Raw genomic sequence first — 21,853 nt, 5'->3', positions numbered from 1 at the left:
GCTTCTTTCGCTGTACCCCGAGTATTGCACATTCGTGCTTGTTTTTTCAATCACAAACTTTTGTTACATATCAACTGTATGGGTTTTCATGTGAAATAAATTAAATTGATTGATTGCTATAATATATCAGTGATTTGATTAAAAATAATTAACAGTATACAAACATATTAATAAGCATTATGGACATCTTAGCACTTAGCACAGTATCTTATGTTGGTTTAAAGAGTATAGTAAATAGGCAACGGTATATCAAAACATGCCATGCTAATTCCCAATTAACATAGAACGTACGGCCCTTTATATCCCTTATGGAGTGCGTACTTCACTAGGAATGCCATACGGGGATTGGGCTCTCTCAAGTACCTAGGACACGATTATAAAGAAGCTAGGTTGCAGTTTTGGGGCATTTGAAGCAAATCTTTTTAAGTATCAACTCGGTAAGTTACTGTTTTGCAAGTACGGTTGCAAAATGCAGTACATATTCGTGTATGTTCTTTTAAGGTTAGTGTGTTATGTGATTATTCTTAGGCTCAGTTGCATTGCGTTTATATTAACAAGCATAGACACGGTTAGGCCAGCCTACTTGTATGTCAGCCTAAGCCTAAGTTGTCTATGTGGCACATATTTAGTGGTAAAACCAACATTTACCAAATTTAACTAATGTTTCGGTGGTTCCTATAATACTAATATGCGCCGGCTTGTAAAATTGTGTCCTCATCAGACTCTTTAAAACAGGAAGGCATGTCGTATTCAATAAGTTGTTTGACTTTGGTACTATAGTTTTTGTAAATTATTTGACTTTTATGATAATTCTCTCTTTATTAAAATTACTAATAAAGTGCGATTTATTTTTAGTTTGTTAGGCGTTACAATCACATTATCAGATGAAGTTGCAGTAGAAGATGAGCAGTTTAAGAGGGCTTTATATGAAGAGACAGAGGACGCTTTGGCCAATGTACACACATGGCTCTACCCAGAAGGTAAGAACTGAAAAATATATTAAACAGTGGAAAGCGCTCCCAACCACACAATACGTACTATTATTATTATTTGTATTTATTTATAAATATGCTATTTTCATTTAATAACTATCTAGCGTGTGTTAAATAGTTAATTTATATTTCATTTAAAGGCCAAATCCAGACAAGCGAAAGCCTTTTTATTTGGTCTTTTTGTCAAATTATGTAATTATTATTATATAATATTATTTTACATTTTGACAATAAAGAGATATGTAAACATCAGAACTCACTGAATAAACAGAACTCAAATAGCGCTATTATGTTTGTAGTCTTAACGCTCTTTCTACACTATTAGACTTTGTGTGACAAAATATGTGATGTGATGTGATAATTACTACCATATTTGGACACATCACACTTTTTTGTCAAACTAGTTTGATAGTGTAGACACAGCTTCATGTATCCCAAAGAAAAAAACAATACCAGTTCACTGTTTTTATTTATAATTCTTTTCTTTCATTCAGTTTCAGATACAAGTTATAGAAAAACTGAACGATCGACTCAGTCACTTAAACATTTATTTAGTAAAACGTCATCCGGTGACGTCGGGGCATTAGCAAGAATAGCCGTACTGATGGAAAGGCATGTTGAAATTGAAAGGAGGTTTGTTACATTATTTACAGCTAGATTTACGTTACATGTAGTCATGTCATGTAGTCGCTCTCTCACTCTCTCTATCTCTCTCCTTTCTGTTTCCGTAATTCTGACATGCTTTCCACAATTTGTTTCCATATTTTTCTGTTTTGGCCAGGATGGTTTGTTACTGTGCTAAAGTCTACTATTTTTTCATTTTAAATCTATTTTTATTTCGTTTATCCAGTTTTCATTTGGTTGTCTTGGTGGTCCTTTTACTTTATTTTCAGCCACTAGAGCACAATAACTGTCCATCTATTTGTTTGCATTTTTTAAAGTAGGCTTATGTTATAATACAATAATTTCAAAAAATGCTATAATTATTTTAACAGGAATCTTGTTTCGCAATACACCCCAACATTGGAAGCGTTATGTGAAGAGATAGGATTTGGGTTCTATCAGACAAACTGCAGCAAATTAAAAAAATATAGAACAATCAATGGAACGTGTAATAACCTAGATAATGTGCATTGGGGTGCGGCACTTACACCAATGCCACGGTTTTTGGCACCAGATTATGCAGACGGTAAGACAATCATTAGCATTTATCAAGGCAACAGACTGTCTTTCATTTATTTACTAGATCGTTCGTTAACTTTCCTTTCAAAATGAAAGCAACAAACCCCTTGCGATATCATTATTATTTGAAAAAAAAATCTACTCTGCCACAAAATAGGAGATATATCATCAATAAAGCAAATATACCCAGACGAGGGTGAGCGACAAGGGTGAGCGACAAGGGTGAGCGACAAGGGTGAGCGACAAGGGTGAGCGACAAGGGTGAGCGACAAGGGTGAGCGACAAGGGTGAGCGACAAGGGTGAGCGACAAGGGTGAGCGACAAGGGTGAGCGACAAGGGTGAGCGACAAGGGTGAGCGACAAGGGTGAGCGACAAGGGTGAGCGACAAGGGTGAGCGACAAGGGTGAGCGACAAGGGTGAGCGACAAGGGTGAGCGACAAGGGTGAGCGACAAGGGTGAGCGACAAGGGTGAGCGACAAGGGTGAGCGACAAGGGTGAGCGACAAGGGTGAGCGACAAGGGTGAGCGACAAGGGTGAGCGACAAGGGTGAGCGACAAGGGTGAGCGACAAGGGTGAGCGACAAGGGTGAGCGACAAGGGTGAGCGACAAGGGTGAGCGACAAGGGTGAGCGACAAGGGTGAGCGACAAGGGTGAGCGACAAGGGTGAGCGACAAGGGTGAGCGACAAGGGTGAGCGACAAGGGTGAGCGACAAGGGTGAGCGACAAGGGTGAGCGACAAGGGTGAGCGGAAACCCGCGTAGCTTGTCCCATCTTATCCCGTTCTACCTTGAACGGAAGCCGCCCCTCCGCTCAGCGGTTTAAATGGTCATAAAGGATAACATAGATTCTATATTTTTATTACTGTTAGTCTGTGTAAATTGTCCTTTATGCTGTAGATCTTTGTATTTTGAGTACATTTAAACAAATTCTTTTTTATAGGTGTTAATGATCCTCGTGAAGCGCCATCACCAAGATTCCTTCCAAGTCCTCGTCTTGTTTCATCCACTGTTGTCCATGAGGTTGTAAACTTAGCAAAACAGTTTAACACATTGGTGATGCATACAGGGCAGTATCTTGACCATGATATTGGACATTCACCAGAAGAAGTAGGAGGTAAGAAAGATCATTTCTTTTTTAAATCTTGCCAATTTGTAGTTTTAAGTATACTTTACGTGAATGGTCCGCGTGTAGTTATAGGCGCAGAAAGTTGGTTACCATTTTTGGACGCAACACAACGCTGTGAGCAAGTGAGTTGCTCAATCACAAGCGACGTCGTGGTTGGTCAAATTACTTGCGTTGCTTTCAAGTGGGAACCAAGCATAACTGTTTTTAATAACTCGATTCTTGATTTCCACAGACGAGGAGTGTCACTGCACGACCAACGACAGATGCTTACCAATCAAGATTCCTGATAATGATCCGTTTTTCAATTCTTCATCTTGTATTGAATTTCTCCGTTCGTCGCCAGTTCCTGGACTTGATTGCAAACCTGGACCCCGTCAGCAACTCAATCAGATTACATCCTTTTTAGACTTATCTTCTGTTTACGGCTCGCACGATAACGTATCCGCTGCTCTTCGTAACCAAGGTATTTTTCTAATCAACTATAACTATACTACATAGATGAATTTCCGACACAAAATTGAATTTGCAATAATTGTATAATTTATTTTCTAATATTGGACTTTTCTTATATCATGGGGTGAATTTTACAAACCGTTTCCTATAATTTCAGATGATAAAGCCTATTTAAAAGTGCAAGAAAATCCTCTTGGAGAGCCATACAAACCGTACCTTCCAGTCGATGAAGAATTGGAACAATGCGTAGGAATATCAGAAGACGAGAGATGTGTAAAAGGGGGCGATTTACGAACATCTGAACAACCAGGCTTGGTTGCTATGCACACCATATTCATGCGCCAACATAACGCTTTTGCTAAAATACTTTATGACATCAATCCTCAATGGAAGGGTGACGTGGTATTTGAAGAAGCAAGAAAAATCAACTATGCTATTTGGCAAAGAATAATATATAACGAATTTTTACCAATTATAATTGGACGAGAAGCAATGTTAAAATACGACTTGACAGTATTAAATGATGGGTTTTTCCTTGGTTACAGTGCAAAAGTAGACCCATCAGCTGTTAATGTTTTCTCTCATGCTGCCTTCAGATTTGGTCATAGTCTGATACCTTCAGATCTAAAACGTGTTAACCACAAGTTTGAAGAGGTTTACCCCCGAGTTACCCTAAGAGAGGCGTTCTTTAATGCAAGCTTTTTGTTTGATCATGAAAACGGAGGCTTGGACTCTATTGTACTGGGCATGTTGTCAGACTCTCTCTCAAAGGTGGACACAAATATCGATGATGACGTCACCAAGCATTTATTTGCAGTTCCAGCTGGAGGGTAAGTTTTCAACCACAATGGGTCTTGTTGGAATTTTAAAATAATTGTTGAAATGTTATTATTTATTAAAATTGCTTCTATTGGTGTATATTAAGAGGTCTAATAAGCTATATCAACATTTCAGAATTGGTTTAGATCTCGTGGCTCTAAATATACAAAGAGGGCGTGATCATGGACTGCCAGCCTATAATGAATGGCGCTATTTTTGTGAACTTCCCAAAGCCAAAAACTTCGACGATCTGAGAAGTGAAATGAGCGCGTCTAACATCAGGAATTTACAGAAGGTTTACGAGTAAGTAACCAATTTAACTAAACTATAAAATATTGTATTAGTAGTGTGTTGCTGCTGACAAGTAACAATATTACTTTTTTTTTCAGGTCAGTTGATGACATTGATGCATTTATTGGTTTTATATCCGAGACAGCCGTACACGGTGCACTTGTTGGCAAGACCCTCGGTTGCATAATTGCCAAACAATTTAGAAACTTCAAGTTTGGGGATCGTTTTTGGCACGAAAATGGAAATGGAAAACAAGCTTTTACTATCGGTAAGCTACAGTTAAAGAAGAGTTTTGTCTTTTTTTTATAAAATATATTTAAGAACCTTCTATCAGTTAAGCCTACCAGTTTAAGAACCTTCTATCAGTTAAGCCTACCAGTTTTAAATTTCTTCTTCAAACGTTTTCTTTCTATAATCTGTTCTGTTCATCTTTCACATATTTTTAAAATAATGTCTCATTTATTAAATTTTGTTATTCTTGTGTGCGTTTGTTTATTCCGGCCTTCTTCTCTTCTCAGTTGTAAATAAATAACTTGAAAAAAAACCCGCTATAAATCAAACATTCCTGATTACGTCAACTTGTGATTACGTACGTGTCCAGAAGAATAAATAATGTGTGCCTAAAAAGCAATATAAACCATATGACGGCCAAAGAATAAATTACGAATTTTATCAGTGAAAATCAATATCCAAAACATTTGTGTTTTATTATTTTTATGTATACAGAACAATTAAATGAGATTAGAAAAATGACAATGGCACGTGTTTTATGTGAAAATTTGAATGAAATAGAAAGCGTCCAACCTCGAGCGTTTGAAGTGGCCGATGAAGACAAAACATCTACGTAAGTTTAACCAGATCTGGTAACTGATATAATAGCTATACATTTAATTTATTAAATATAAACCATACTAATCTCAAGGATTTTGTTTTTTTATGGTAATCCCGTGAAGGCTTGGCCAATGTGGAATCTTTAAAAAAAACAAACAGAAAATGTTGTTTAATGTCCTTTTGTGCTCTGGCGTTCTCGTGATAATTATTGAGATATTCGGTAATTATATCGTTATCTAAAAATTAGTAATCTAAATATTGTATGCAGCTGATCAGTTATGGCAAGTATGACTATCTATATTACGTGGCGTGGCGCTGGTAACCGATATGATTCAGAAGCCATCATCCTCCTCTTGATGGACATTGTGCGTAGATGAGTAAACTCCACTGCTATTTCCTTACTTTGATGCACATTGTGCGTAGATGAGTAAACTCCACTGCTATTTCCTTACTTTGATGCACATTGTGCGTAGATGAGTAAACTCCACTGCTATTGCCTTACTTTGATGCACATTGTGCGTAGATGAGTAAACTCCACTGCTATTGCCTTACTTTGATGCACATTGTGCGTAGATGAGTAAACTCCACTGCTATTTCCTTACTTTGATGAACATTGTGCGTAGATGAGTAAACTCCACTGCTATTGCCTTACTTTGATGCACATTGTACGTAGATGAGTAAACTCCACTGCTATTTTCTTACTTCGATGCACATTGTGCGTAGATGAGTAAACTCCACTGCTATTGCCTTACTTTGATGCACATTGTGCGTAGATGAGTAAACTCCACTGCCATTGCCTTACTTTGATGCACATTGTGCGTAGATGAGTAAACTCCACTGCTATTTCCTTACTTTGATGCACATTGTGCGTAGATGAGTAAACTCCACTGCTATTGCCTTACTTTGATGCACATTGTGCGTAGATGAGTAAACTCCACTACTATTTCCGTACTTCGATGAACATTGTGCGTAGATGAGTAAACTCCACTGCTATTGCCTTACTTTGATGCACATTGTGCGTAGATGAGTAAACTCCACTGCTATTTCCTTACTTTGATGCACATTGTGCGTAGATGAGTAAACTCCACTGCTATTTCCTTACTTTGATGCACATTGTACGTAGATGAGTAAACTCCACTGCTATTGTTTTACTTTGATGCACATTGTGCGTAGATGAGTAAACTCCACTGCTATTTCCTTACTTTGATGCACATTGTGCGTAGATGAGTAAACTCCACTACTATTTCCGTACTTCGATGAACATTGTGCGTAGATGAGTAAACTCCACTGCTATTGCCTTACTTTGATGCACATTGTGCGTAGATGAGTAAACTCCACTGCTATTTCCTTACTTTGATGCACATTGTGCGTAGATGAGTAAACTCCACTGCTATTGTTTTACTTTGATGCACATTGTGCGTAGATGAGTAAACTCCACTGCTATTTCCTTACTTTGATGCACATTGTGCGTAGATGAGTAAACTCCACTGCTATTTCCTTACTTTGATGCACATTGTACGTAGATGAGTAAACTCCACTGCTATTTCCTTACTTTGATGCACATTGTGCGTAGATGAGTAAACTCCACTGCTATTTCCTTACTTTGATGCACATTGTGCGTAGATGAGTAAACTCCACTGCTATTTCCTTACTTTGATGCACATTGTGCGTAGATGAGTAAACTCCACTGCTATTTCCTTACTTTGATGCACATTGTACGTAGATGAGTAAACTCCACTGCTATTGTTTTACTTTGATGCACATTGTGCGTAGATGAGTAAACTCCACTGCTATTGCCTTACTTCGATGAACATTGTGCGTAGATGAGTAAACTCCACTGCTATTTCCTTACTTCGATGAACATTGTACGTAGATGAGTAAACTCCACTGCTATTGCCTTACTTTGATGCACATTGTGCGTAGATGAGTAAACTCCACTGCTATTGCCTTACTTTGATGCACATTGTACGTAGATGAGTAAACTCCACTGCTATTTCCTTACTTTGATGCACATTGTGCGTAGATGAGTAAACTCCACTGCTATTGCCTTACTTTGATGCACATTGTGCGTAGATGAGTAAACTCCACTGCTATTTCCGTACTTTGATGCACATTGTGCGTAGATGAGTAAACTCCACTGCTATTTCCTTACTTTGATGCACATTGTGCGTAGATGAGTAAACTCCACTACTATTTCCGTACTTCGATGAACATTGTGCGTAGATGAGTAAACTCCACTGCTATTGCCTTACTTTGATGCACATTGTACGTAGATGAGTAAACTCCACTGCTATTGCCTTACTTTGATGCACATTGTGCGTAGATGAGTAAACTCCACTGCTATTGCCTTACTTTGATGCACATTGTGCGTAGATGAGTAAACTCCACTGCTATTTCTTTACTTTGATGCACATTGTGCGTAGATGAGTAAACTCCACTGCTATTGCCTTACTTTGATGCACATTGTGCGTAGATGAGTAAACTCCACTACTATTTCCGTACTTCGATGAACATTGTGCGTAGATGAGTAAACTCCACTGCTATTTCCTTACTTTGATGCACATTGTGCGTAGATGAGTAAACTCCACTGCTATTTCCGTACTTTGATGCACATTGTGCGTAGATGAGTAAACTCCACTGCTATTGCCTTACTTTGATGCACATTGTGCGTAGATGAGTAAACTCCACTGCTATTTCCGTACTTTGAAAACACAACATAAAACATATAAAAAATATAAAACGTGCTGTAAGATAAGCATTTGATTTGCTTAAAAAAAAAAATAATTGTAATGACGTCATTATGTTGCAGTGAAAGCACGGGGTACGTCACTCATGGTGAAAATAAACGTGTGTCGTGTGGAGACTACGCTACTATTCCTACCATTAGACTACAACATTGGATTGAGTACGAAGGTAATCAATAATTCTTTTAAATGATTTTCTTACACACAAAAGTTACTTACTTATTTTTAAGTACAGTCTATACTGAAAATACTTTAACACACGATACTTCCGATTGCCATTGAAAATCGGTAGGCCTAAGCTCGCACAAATGCTTGGTTTCCACTAGAGACGCAACGCAACGTAAAGGATTTGACCAATCACAAGCGATGAATTATTCGAACTGCGTTTGTCATTGGTCAACTCGCTTGTTGCGTCTACGTCATTGCGTTGCGTCCCCTAGTGGGAACTGAGCTTAATTGTTATCAAACTTTAAAAAATAACTAGAAATACACTTGGTACATTAATAATTTATTTTCCTCAATTTTTGTTTTCTAGAACCTTTGGTTGAACTCGATTACAAAGCTGTTGACCTTCAGAGAGGCGGTCAGAAATAATACATTAATAGAACTATGAGTTAAATTGACTCGTGGAATAAGATTCTTATTTCAGATGAAAATCGTGACAAACTATTATATTCGGTTGTTAAATTTCCAAACATTTTCGATGGTGGATTATTGAATGTTCGATTCTAAAGATCTGTCTACACTATCAAACTAGTTTGACAAACTGTATATTTGGGCACGTCACATTTTTTTGTCACATAAAGTCTGATAGTGTAGACGGAGCTTTAAAATAAGAATCATACTTTTACCATTTGCAAAAGCATCATTGTTGGGTCAAGATATTTAATATTATTTGTTTAAGAATTTAAATAACATTTATTGATTGATTTTATAGGTTTCTATATATTAATGATTTTTAATGATATAACGTATGTTAATTATAATTATACGCGCGTAATGTTGATCTTACAAAAACGCGCCGTACTAGATGTTTGACGGCTTATAAGATATAACTTATAATGTATCTATGTGGTTTCTAAGTAAGAAACTTACGACTTATGTGATCTGAGAAGTATTCTCCAGTAGTCCCTACTTGAGAATTATGTATAATTAATACCTGTTATTAGTAGTCAATTAACTGTCTGTTAATAATAAAGATTAAAATTCACACTTGAGGTAACATTTCCGGAATTCAAATTGTGTGATAATTTCGGGAATATTTTGAAATATTTATTACGTCCTGTTCACGTGATATCTTATTTTGAATAAATTATACAATACCATACACATTAGAATGCATTGTCTTATTTCGCCCAAAAGTTACTAGCTACTTATGTTTAATGTAAAAGTGCAAAAAAGTTTCTTTCAAATGACTGTTAGCTTCCCCCAATCTTATCATTGTGTTCTCCCTCTTTCCTCCAACTCTTTTCTCCACCCCTTTTCTCCACCCCTTTTCTCCAACCATTTTTCAAACCATTTCTCCTATTCTCTTCACTTTTATGATGATAATGTCATTCATCTATTTCACCTTCGTTTGTGTTTTTGAGATTTCTAGTAGATTAAGAGGATTATATTGAGTACTTGTACTTATCTCAACCATAAGTATCATTGATCACTTAGCATCCGTCGTAAGTTATTCATCTCGAGTTAAAAGAGGTGTGGTGTGGATAGTATATAAGCCGAATTTATTAAAAATAATTATTTATTATCCTCGGTAAGAAAGCGGAAAGCAAACAATATGGCAGCAATCGGTATAGTTGGCTTAATTCCAATCTTACTTTGGTGAGTACAAAATATTAGATTTAGATAGAAAATTTAAATATTCCATAAATTAAAAAATAAAATACCAGTATCGGTTTATAAAGAAATGTTAACATCAAATGTATGTTTTCAAAAATTATTGTTAAATTAACATATTCTTAATATCTTTTTGTTTATAGTAGTTTAATTGCATCTTCAACTTCACAAATTTTAAGTAGTAGCGATACGTTTGAGTCCTCAATAACAGGTAAGTTAATGTTAACCATTAATTATTATCTTCTATACAGTAATTAAGATCAACCTTTCTATTATACACAAGCCACATAATACATGTACAACAATATAAGATGAGAATATATTGTTTGAAGGTTTGCATGGCGAAATCAAATGTTGATACCAAATCAAATTTTGATACCAAATCAAATGTTGATACCAAATCAAATGTTGATACCAAATCAAATGTTGATACCAAATCAAATGTTGATACCAAATCAAATGTTGATACCAAATCAAATGTTGATACCAAATCAAATGTTGATACCAAATCAAATGTTGATACCAAATCAAATGTTGATACCAAATCAAATGTTGATACCAAATCAAATGTTGATACCAAATCAAATGTTGATACCAAATCAAATGTTGATACCAAATCAAATGTTGATACCAAATCAAATGTTGATACCAAATCAAATGTTGATACCAAATCAAATGTTGATACCAAATCAAATGTTGATACCAAATCAAATGTTGATACCAAATCAAATGTTGATACCAAATCAAATGTTGATACCAAATCAAATGTTGATACCAAATCAAATGTTGATACCAAATCAAATGTTGATACCAAATCAAATGTTGATACCAAATCAAATGTTGATACCAAATCAAATGTTGATACCAAATCAAATGGTGGACCGCAAACTTTATATCAATATAAGAGATTTAACCCATTGTTTGATGTTTCGCAATTTATTACGGTATGCCGTCATCCGATAATACATTTCGAAATATTGCATCAACCACCGTCAGCTGTGTTTTCTGAGGGTATGCATTAAGACCAACTCAGACGACGAGGCCCGACCAGATTGTTTAATAAACTGAGTTGTAAAACAGGTTAAATAAGAAACATAACGAATGTAATCGTGATTTTTATGTAATATAATGACAATAATAAGGTTTGCATGTCGATATCAATGTTGATATAAGTTTGCGGTACACCACGTATATTTAATTCTGAAAGGAACTGTTGAGTTTCTCAACAGTTATTTATTAGAACTTAAATTCTTTATTATTATCTAACATTGTGTACCTTATTGATTTGATCAAAAGTTCCACTGAATAAAATGGAAAAATAATCAAACACTAATGTGAATCAAATCCTTTTCAATATGTCCTCAGGATTGTTATATTCTTTAGCCACTATACTCGTTTTATAAAACTCTGTTCATAGTAAAATCTAACTTTTAATTACTTTTTTTCTTAGTTGAAGAAATCAACAGAATAGAAGCAGATTTAGGACAAAATAAGAGGTATGTTTTAACTTGAGATCTTCTCATTACATTGTACAGATATTTGACATTAGACATTTAATAATGATGCATTCAAAACTGTAATTAGGTCTATCTGTTACATTGTATGCTTGCTTCTTTTGTTTCATCCTAACGCGCGCCTGTTTTCGGTGTTATTCGCGGGAATCAAATATTCTGCACTTCTGATTAGTTACGCATTTTTCACGTCACAAAATGTAGATGAAACAGTATTAATACGCATGCGCATTAGTCAACGTTTTGGATTCCCGTGAATGAATTCACTTATTTTTGTTCTTTTTATGACGAAATTGATGAACCCATGAAGGTGATTTTGAAAATTGGGTCATATTTTCATAATCATGCATAAACCACTTAAAATATTTAGTTGATTAAATAACAAAATGAACACCCGGAATTAGATTTTTATGAATACCAATGGCAACGTAAATTGGGTCTTAAGTTTGACACTTATAGCTTTATACCATATGGACATGAAATCCTGAAAATGGGCACGCCATACGTAAATTACTCTTTCATATTCTGTGTTTCCTAAAACAAATCAAAAAACTTCTGGCCACTTTAAATCAGAACTGAATATTCTTGTTTTTCAGGCAAGAATTTGTTGTTGTGTCAAATTTGCGAGAAAGTAGAAAGAAATTAATATTATTAAATTCAAGGATACTGTTAATATTGTTTACCTTTTTTGTTGAAATCGTTGATACTTGTTTATTTGTTTGTTTGTTACTGTTTTCCACATTTAATATACATTCTCATAGTAAATGTGGATTAATTGTGGTCAAAATAAGTCTGAAAATCGACTTAAAGCAGTGACCCCATAAAAACATTAATAGAGATAACTGTACAAATAAATAAGTAAATAAATAAGTAAATAAATAAAAAAATAAATAAGTTTTGACATTAACACATGTATTTAATTCTTTTACATTAAGACAGCATCCACCTGGATTTGAACCAGTCGATCCAAACCTCGTTCCGTCCATTCCTGGCCTATGTCCAGAGAATGGGTATGACAAGACACCCGATGATTGTTTAGGAGACCAAACATATCGTAGTTTCGATGGTTCTTGTAATAATCTACTTCACCCAAATTGGGGGAAAGCAATTGGCCCTTTGGCTAGGTTATTGCCTCCAGCTTATGGAGATGGTGAGTACAGTAGGCCTACGAACGTTGGAAATTCAAAACTTCTTTTAACTCCTGTTTCTTGTATTTAAATTTGGTAATTAATAGGCCTACAAATCTGTATTTTTTACTATGAAGCATTTCAAGATTTAAAAAAAAAAGAATTAAATACATAACAATTTATTTATCTATGAACATTTTAATACCAATTTAAGGAAAACTGCGTTGAAACAAACAAACTGAGTCATACTTAATGATAATTGTACTAGGCCCAACCACTCACTTTTCAGTCATTACGGATTGGACCCCATTGGAAATAAGTTTACTTTTTTGTCGACTTAATGGGTTATCCAGGTATTCTCTTTTATACATTGTATATTTAACTTTTATGTATGAATATCGAATAAAATCAATCAATCAATCAATATGGAATAAACTCTCCGTTGAATTTAAAAACTCCACAAATGTTCATGTATTTAGAAAACTGTATAAAAAACATCTATTAGAAAATTATATAATATGATAAAGTAATTAGTAAACCCATTCTTATGCATTTGATTTCAGAAAGTAATTCGTAAACCCATTCTTCTTTTATAGATCAAAATAAAAATTAAATTGTTTGTTTGTTTGCTTAGTTTAAATGCAGTATTTTATTTGAAAACTTCTATGAAATTATAATTTTGAGCTGATTTAGATTTATTAATGAATTTTATATTTAAATGAGGTTTTTTCTTTTATAAGCATCTGCTTCAAGAATTTTCCGCTTTTCTTTGTTTAAATCAATTTTTCGTAATTATAAATGTTAATTTTGTCGTTTATTTATCTACTTTATTTACAAAGAAAATAAAAAAAGTTGTCATTGTCATTTTATTTATTTATTTTTTGTTTTTTTGCTTTGCAAGGTAGTAGTAAGAATATTAATGCACCACGACGGGCCACTGATGGTTCAGAACTCCCCAATGCAAGAAAAATAACCTCAACAATAACTGTGAAAAAAAGTCCCGCTAGCAAGAAACATACAGCACTTTTGATGTCATTTGGACAGTTTCTGGATCACGATTTTGCCCTGTCTCCAGAAAAATGTAAGTCAAGCGGCGCCTTAATTTCAAACGTATCCTTATCTGCCTTGGTGTAATGTTGGACTTTATTTTCTTAAACTTCATCTCCTTAAACTTTATCTCCATGGCAGAATCCCAATAATCTTTAATCTCAACGTAAGAACGACGTATGGGATGCGTGCCGTTAACTTGGTTCCCACTAGGACACAACGCAAAAACGACGTATGGGATGCGCGCCGTAAACTTGGTTCCCACTAGGACACAACGCAAAAACGACGTATGGGATGGGCGCCGTAAACTTGTTTCCCACAAGGACACAACGCAAAAACGTATGCGCGCCGTAAGTAAGTTGACGACGTGATGAATCATGCGAACTGTCGCTTTAGATTGGTCAACTCATGTACGTTGCGCCTACATTTATTTATTTTATTTATGTATTTCAACAATTTTTACGAGGTGGGAACAAAGGTTTAAAAAGACATGCAATTTGACGCACGTGCGCGCATAACATTGATAGAGTAAGTGAGAATTATCTCTGAAATTTATTTGTATAATTAATGATCTGTGTCAATATTTTAGTAACTGTTTGCACGAGCTGTAAAACACATGGTGAATGTTTCCCGATTCCTATCCTTAAAGACGACTACTACTTCCGAAATAAGAAATGTCTGCATTTTACAAGATCCCGACGAGTAAAGCGCGCCGATTGTAAAGAACATCCCGAGGAACAACAGAACATCATATCTTCCTACATTGACCTCTCCATGGTGTATGGAACTTCTGATGACATCATCAATGCTGTTAGAGACCAACATTCTGGTTGAGTATTCTTCTCTAAAATATCTTAAATTATTTTAGGCCTATATCTAAATTATTTATAGTAGATTTTTAGCTTATCTTTAAGTTTACAATAATCCTGTAGTACATTATATACAAAGGCATATCACTGCTTATAAAACATTGTTAAAGTTTTTAACTATACAACAGGCCTACTGAAGAATGATTATGTTAGTAGCCTAGTTGCAGTAAAGGTTAACAAATTTGAATTGTTGGTCCAACCAAATTGTAAACGCCAAATGCGATGTGTTGCTATTCTTTTAGCTTATCTTTACAATAATCCTATAGTACATTATATACAAAGCTATATCTATGCTTAAACAATGCTTATAAAACATTGTTAAACTTTTCAATGTAACTATACAAATAGGCCTATTGAAAAATTATTATATTATTAGTAGCCTAGTTGCAGCAACAGTAAAGGTTAAGCTCAACAAATTTGAATTGATGGTCCAACCAAAATGTAAACGTTGCCAAATGCGATTTGTTGCTATTTGGGGCACTTTTATATTTCAATAAGAACAGTTTTAGCAAAATGCTCAAAATTGTATAAAACGATTGGAAATACGATTTGAAGCTATTCTGTGCACTTGTATACAAAAAGCAAAGAAAGACTAAACATTATTATTTTATTTCGCATGTAGATATAGGACTTTTGCGTACTGCACCAAACCCACAATATCCCGCAAGAAAAGATTATCTTCCATTTGACCATGATAACTCCATGTGCTTTGAAGATGGCGATATTAAATGTGGCCTAGCTGGTGACTTCCGAGCACCCGAGCAGGTTGGCCTGACATCACTACATACTATGTTCCTTCGTGAGCACAACCGGATTGCGACAGAATTATCCACAATAAACCCTCACTGGGATTCAGAACGCCTGTATCAAGAAACAAGACGAATATTGATTGCAATGTGGCAATTTATAGTTTACAATGAATATATACATTTAATCATTGGCTCAAAAATGTCAAGTAGTTACAACTTGTATCCACTTGCACATGGAAGCTCGCTTAATCACTATGATCGAACCGAAGACGTCACAATCCTAAATGAGTTTTCGACAGCTGCTTTCCGTATGGGCCACAGTATGATACCGCCCTCATTCATCCGTGTCGACGAACAGTTTAACGAAGCGTACGATTCATTGGAACTCAGTGACGTTTTCTTCAATGCTACGCATTTATTCAACTTTGCACAAGGTGGAATGGATTCCATAACTCTTGGGTTGACTGCCTCACCAGTCATGAAAGTTGACAACTTCTTTACACAGCATGTCTCAAACCATTTGTTTGCCGAACCCGCCGGTGGGTAAGTACATATTTAGATTAGAGTCTGCAGCTTGGTGCAACGCAATGACCAATGACATCCGCGCAGTATGGATGATCAATCGCGTCTTTATTGGTCAAATTACTTGCGTCCTTGCGTTGCTTTCTAAACTAGTTTACCAGAAGACTAAAATTACTGAAGTTCGTGAAAATTCTTGCCGATCTTGAAAAGTATAAAAATCTGAGGTTTTTTTCATCAGACCTGGTAACGACTTGATATCGATAAACATCCAACGTGGTAGAGATCATGGCATCCCAAGTTATACCGCTCTTGTGTTTAAATGCTTCGGGAAACAGATTCGCAATTTCCAAGATCTTGGACCTGAAATAGACGACGAGCTTATAGGTCAACTGCAACAGTTATACACGTAAGCATACTAATTAATACTTATTGAATGAATGAATAAATAAAACAACACACATCGGCATATCATTCTTGTTAATTATTTTTTCTTTTATTACAAAAATATATTCATTTCATAATGACATTTCCTAATGATTCATAACTTACCATATTCATTAAAATGTTCATTTCTTAGCGTATTCATATCTTAGCGTATTTTTCTTAACGTATTCATTTTTATTAACGTATTCTTTCTTAACACATTCATTTTGTTAACATAGTTTTAACAATAAATATGTTAAAGATGTATTGTCCCTTGAAGCACAAAAAATGAGGGTCAAAATATTCTAAATTTAAATTGGCCATATCAAAGTAATAATAAAGTTATTCACTTTAAGTCGAAAATTTGAGCCAAAAACAACAAGTTTACGTAATTAACAGGTAAATTATTTTGATTAAATTTCCTGGAAAATCGCTGCCAGCGAAAGTAAACAAAGATTTCAAAACACGAGTATGCATTATATGGAACGCCTCCTCTGCCTTCAGTTCACATTTATCATGCAGTACACACCAATGGTCATGCAGTACACACCAATGGTCATGCAGTACACACCAATGGTCATGCAGTACACACCAATCGTCATGCAGTACACACCAATCGTCATGCAGTACACACCAAACATCATGCAGTACACACCAATCGTCATGCAGTACACACCAAACATCATGCAGTACACACCAATGGTCATGCAGTACACACCAATGGTCATGCAGTACACACCAATCGTCATGCAGTACACACCAATCGTCATGCAGTACACACCAATCGTCATGCAGTCCAATATTGCGTAATTTATACCGCCACCTATCGACAAAATCGAATATCACGTGACTTTTATTAGACGGCTGTAAAACTAAGGCTATATACAAACTTTATACTACAGCAACTCACGCTGTCTACTACTACACCGCACGTGCTTTACGTCCTATAGATTCCCAGATTTATTTAATAGTTTTTCCAGCCATTTTAGTCATAAAGCACGTGCGGTGTAGTAGTAGACAGCGTGGGTTGCTGTAGTATAATGTTTGAATAGCCTAGTTTTACAGCCGTCTAATAAACGTCACGTGATATTCGATTTTGTCGATAGGTGGCGGTATAAATTACGCAATATTTGACTGCATGCCGATTGGTGTGTACTTCATGACGATTGGTGTGTACTGCATGACGATTGGTGTGTACTGCATGACGATTGGTGTGTACTGCATGACCATTGGTGTGTACTGCATGACCATTGGTGTGTACTGCATGACGATTGGTGTGTACTGCATGACGATTGGTGTGTACTGCATGATGTTTGGTGTGTACTGCATGACGATTGGTGTGTATTGCATGACCATTGGTGTGTACTGCATGACAAATGTGAACTGAAGGCAGAGGAGGCGTTCCATATTTTCATATAGATCGCGAGGAAGTGTTATGATTATACATACAGAGTAGCCAAACAAGCGGGTTGCATTATAAGTTATTTTTTTAACAAAAAAACGTCTGTATTTCCATGGAGTAACTCCATGGTATTTCCGATTTTTTGTTCAACTAAATTTTCTTCAAAATGACCCACTTTTTTTTCGAAACGACCGATTTTTGTTTAAATAGCACTATACACATATACAGTAGATGTTTTTTTTTCACGCTGCTGCTCTAGCCCGCTACGTCCCATTAGGACTACTCAATCAGAAGCTAAAGCAAGCAGCAGTTATAGTTCTAAGGACAGACAGTTTTGTGAAAATGGAAACTCCACTATGATTTATTGATTCCAGCTGCTACAGTAGACCCAAAAAACGGCTGGGAAAGAGTCTATTAGGACATGTCATGCTAAAATTACAAATCCCTATATTCACTGTCAGTGTCAGATATTCATTGAATTATTATCGAAACAGTCCATTAAAGTTTGTGTTTGTAATAGGATACTTCACAATTGAAATATCTAGGGTGATGAAGTGACCCCCAGATTTAACCTTAGCAATAAAATTAACTAAAGTGACAGAAATTGAGTATTCACTTCTGTAACAAAAAAGTAATATTTATTCACATATACAGTAAAAAATGAAAAGAAACCCAAAAACCATTGTCTGACAGACAATTTAAGTATTTGTTGCTTTAAATTACATTTTTTCAGGTAAAATAACTACCGTATCTATTATGTGACAATAAAATGACACATTCAAAAACATTTGAAATAAAAAATATTTTTCAATAAGCGAGCAGCGTTTTTTGTAAGAAATATTTCTTGTTTAATGATAGCATCCTCTATGTTTGGTTGTAAGCAGTTGGCCTATCTAGTTTTTTGTGATACATTGTTAATTGTTCCTCTATACGAGCGCCACCAGCGGGCGTTTGTATTTCTGTTGGTATAGGTAAGACACGCCATGTGTGCCAAAATGTTTTCTTTTTGCTAATATTAGGCCGAACTATTGAAACACAATATTAATTTTGCAGGAATGTTCATGACATCGACCTGTTTATTGGTGGAACGGCTGAAACTCCCCAGTCTGGAGCAACTGTCGGCCGTACACTTGCGTGTATCATTGGTGTACAGTTTAACAAGTTAAAACATGGCGACCGATTCTGGTTTGAAAATAAAGGAACAGTTGGAGCATTTACAATAGGTTAGTGTATTTTCATTTTAGCCTTTTTCACTTATAGTCGGTTTATGTATGTTGCCTCACAAGGTAACCGCTTCAACACTAACTGTTTCTTGAAATGTCCGCGAAAATAAACGCACTTCAACCTACTGGGCGCCGTCCGAAACGCTACCTATTCTGTCCTACGAACCATGGTTTGTAAAAGACTAACCATTGCTTGTATGTTTGTTTGTAAAGACAACTGACCATGGTTTCCTTTTACAACCCACAGTCTTTTACAAATCATGGTTTGTAGGTAGTGTGTCGGACGGCGCCCCGTACTCATTCATTGTATCTTCCTTGTGATTATAACACTAAAAAAATTATTTGCATTATTTGGTTACACAGATCAAGTCGATGAGATACGAAAGGCATCTTTAGCCCGAATCATCTGTGACAATTTAGATAACGTCGCCCGCATCCAACCAAAAGTATTAGTAGAGCCTGATGAAGGATTTGTTGGCCATATAAGGTAAGTGTACAAAATCAGTATATAGAGGGGACCTATTAGGAGACATAGATGTCAGATTATATAGCGGAGGGTGCGTGTAATGCAGAGATTATTCAAAATTACACGAACTGTACGAATCGGAACTGTACGAATCAGAACTCACGATTCATGGTAGGAGGAGACATAAACTTGATTCGGACGGAACGCAACGACGTAGGTGCAAAACGCAAGTTAATTGACCAATCTTAACAGTGATTGTAGGCCTACTTGTGGTGCGGTGGTTACGTCTTACATTGCTAGTGGGAATCGCGCTCTAGAGTAAAACTCTGTCTACACTATCAAACTTATTGTGACAAAAACATGGACATGATGATGTCATATCTCTTATTTGGGCACATCACAACCATATTTGGGCAAATCACACATTTTTTGTCTAACTAGTTTGATAGTGCAGACAGAGCTTTACGTAGGCAAAAACGTAGAGATTTCCGACAAAAACTGATCATTAAACAAATTCCAAAATGTTTCTTCTTTTTGTAGAGAACCAACTGAAGCACCACAATTCCACTACTTTGGACCGTTCTTTCCAAGACCTCCTAAACCAGAACCCGCCAACAAAAGAGTATCATGCTCCAATACTGGCAAGATACCAAGACTTAACCTCAAAGAGTGGAAGGAATACTAAATGAACCGAACATTTATTTTCTGGATAAACAGTTTCCATCATTTTTATTGTTTTCTTTTTTTATATTATTAAAAAATGTCTAAATTTAAAAGTGGTGAATTTAAAACGACTGTGTGCCAATACAATAATTTCTGTCGGCTATGGTTTTAATTGAATTAATAACATTGATAAAAGAAACGTATTAACTTATTATTATTATACTGTAGGCCTATCTCCTAAGACTTGCCACCAAACTTCTAAAGATTGGTTCCCACTCACATGCAACGGCATGGACACAATAAGTTGACCAATCACAAGCGACAGTTTGGATGATTCATCGCGTACTGATTTTTGCTTGCGGCGCGCTTACGTTGGTCAAGGTCGCGGGAAACCAAGTAATAATATCCGAATTTTATCTTTTCACGCCTAGTCAGAGTAGGCTGAAATGACAGTAAATTTAAGATCGTTTTTAGTATCATCCCCTACATCGGCGGTCTTCTTTTAGCTACACGGACGGGGTGCCACCGGCCCACCACCTCCGTTTGTCTCACGTGTCTGTAGGTGGTACGACAAGCGGAGGCCTACATCAGTACACGCAAATTAGTGTGACGTAACGTTTTTCAACAACATCGCAAGTAGATCCCCGCTCCCTATGCTATGTCCCTCTTTACGTATCTACTAAGACTAATTTACATTGTCGCATTCGTTTAAATAGTTAATGAAAGATTAAATGTTGCTTTTAAAATTATGAATTATGAAAAAAAAAGATAAATTACCTGATTACAAGATTTAAAGTCATTACTTGTTGGGGAATATCTGATTTCCGTCGTAACAACAACACAGCACAAAACTTATTCGACAAATCAGAGACAACAATTTATGACAATATTACTACGCCGAATACGAACATATTTTAATGAAATAGTGCTATGATTTATTGTCTTTTTATCAACTTTCCAGTTGTCCGATTTTGGTAGACTTTTTGTATGTTTTTTATCGTAAAATTAACTTTAAATTGAATAAAAAAAATCTTTTGTTGCAATTTTGTCTACTTTTGGGGGTTTACACCGTAGATTGACTGGACTAAAGCTTCTTTTTACGTTATGCTTTAATTTTTATTCCGTCTTAAGTATTATTATGACACGCCGTGTATGCCAAAATATAGTTTCATTTTGAAGTACTTAGACTACTACCTCATATATAGGCCTACATTTTTTAAGGAAAATGTTTATAGTTTGAATCAATCAATGTTAAGGTTTTATTATAATATATTGTTTTAAAACGTATGCGCCCTCTTTATTTTATCATTCATCTTTCCTCAGTTTTTTGAATCAATTTGTTTAATACAATAATCTTTTAACCTATTGATCGTATTATTTCTTCTCAAAACCAACCCCCTAGCTTACTCAGAAAAAAGAACAAAATAAGATACAATTATCAAATCAGAACACATAATTACTTGATAACCACCAATTTGTTCTTGAGCTATGGATAATTTTGTACTCTGTATTCTTTTTTCCAAAATAAAAGATGAAATGAATGAAATATAGATGAATTTTCACCGCTAAGATAC

General features: G+C 35.5%; 1 protein-coding gene across 1 annotated transcript; it reads left to right on the top strand.

Moving 5' to 3' along the window:
* Nucleotides 1-469: 469 nt before the first annotated feature.
* LOC140043433 (uncharacterized) lies at nucleotides 470-20,495 on the top strand. The gene is made up of 21 exons (XM_072087945.1): nucleotides 470-501; nucleotides 856-980; nucleotides 1,487-1,625; nucleotides 1,988-2,181; nucleotides 3,115-3,288; nucleotides 3,533-3,763; nucleotides 3,911-4,583; nucleotides 4,708-4,875; nucleotides 4,962-5,131; nucleotides 5,590-5,707; nucleotides 8,504-8,607; nucleotides 8,974-9,021; nucleotides 11,728-11,773; nucleotides 12,724-12,938; nucleotides 13,817-13,996; nucleotides 14,552-14,791; nucleotides 15,454-16,123; nucleotides 16,341-16,508; nucleotides 18,981-19,150; nucleotides 19,514-19,637; nucleotides 20,157-20,495. Exons 1-21 carry the CDS (start codon nucleotides 470-472, stop codon nucleotides 20,299-20,301), a joined length of 4,134 nt encoding a protein of 1,377 aa, XP_071944046.1. The 3' UTR covers nucleotides 20,302-20,495.
* The last annotated feature ends 1,358 nt before the right edge of the window (nucleotides 20,496-21,853 follow it).

Source organism: Antedon mediterranea, chromosome 3, assembly GCF_964355755.1.
Source record: "Antedon mediterranea chromosome 3, ecAntMedi1.1, whole genome shotgun sequence".
In the NCBI taxonomy this organism is placed as follows: domain Eukaryota; kingdom Metazoa; phylum Echinodermata; class Crinoidea; order Comatulida; family Antedonidae; genus Antedon; species Antedon mediterranea.
This window is presented reverse-complemented; position numbering and strand designations above follow the sequence as displayed.

What these genes read in the sequence shown, in the direction of transcription:
- LOC140043433 (XM_072087945.1), top strand. Translation starts at nt 470, where the DNA reads ATGCAGTACATATTCGTGTATGTTCTTTTAAG. An exon ending in TTCACCAGAAGAAGTAGGAG is followed by an intron (nt 3,289 to 3,532) that starts GTAAGAAAGATC and finishes TGATTTCCACAG; the next exon opens with ACGAGGAGTGTCACTGCACG. An exon ending in TTTGCAGTTCCAGCTGGAGG is followed by an intron (nt 4,584 to 4,707) that starts GTAAGTTTTCAA and finishes TCAACATTTCAG; the next exon opens with AATTGGTTTAGATCTCGTGG.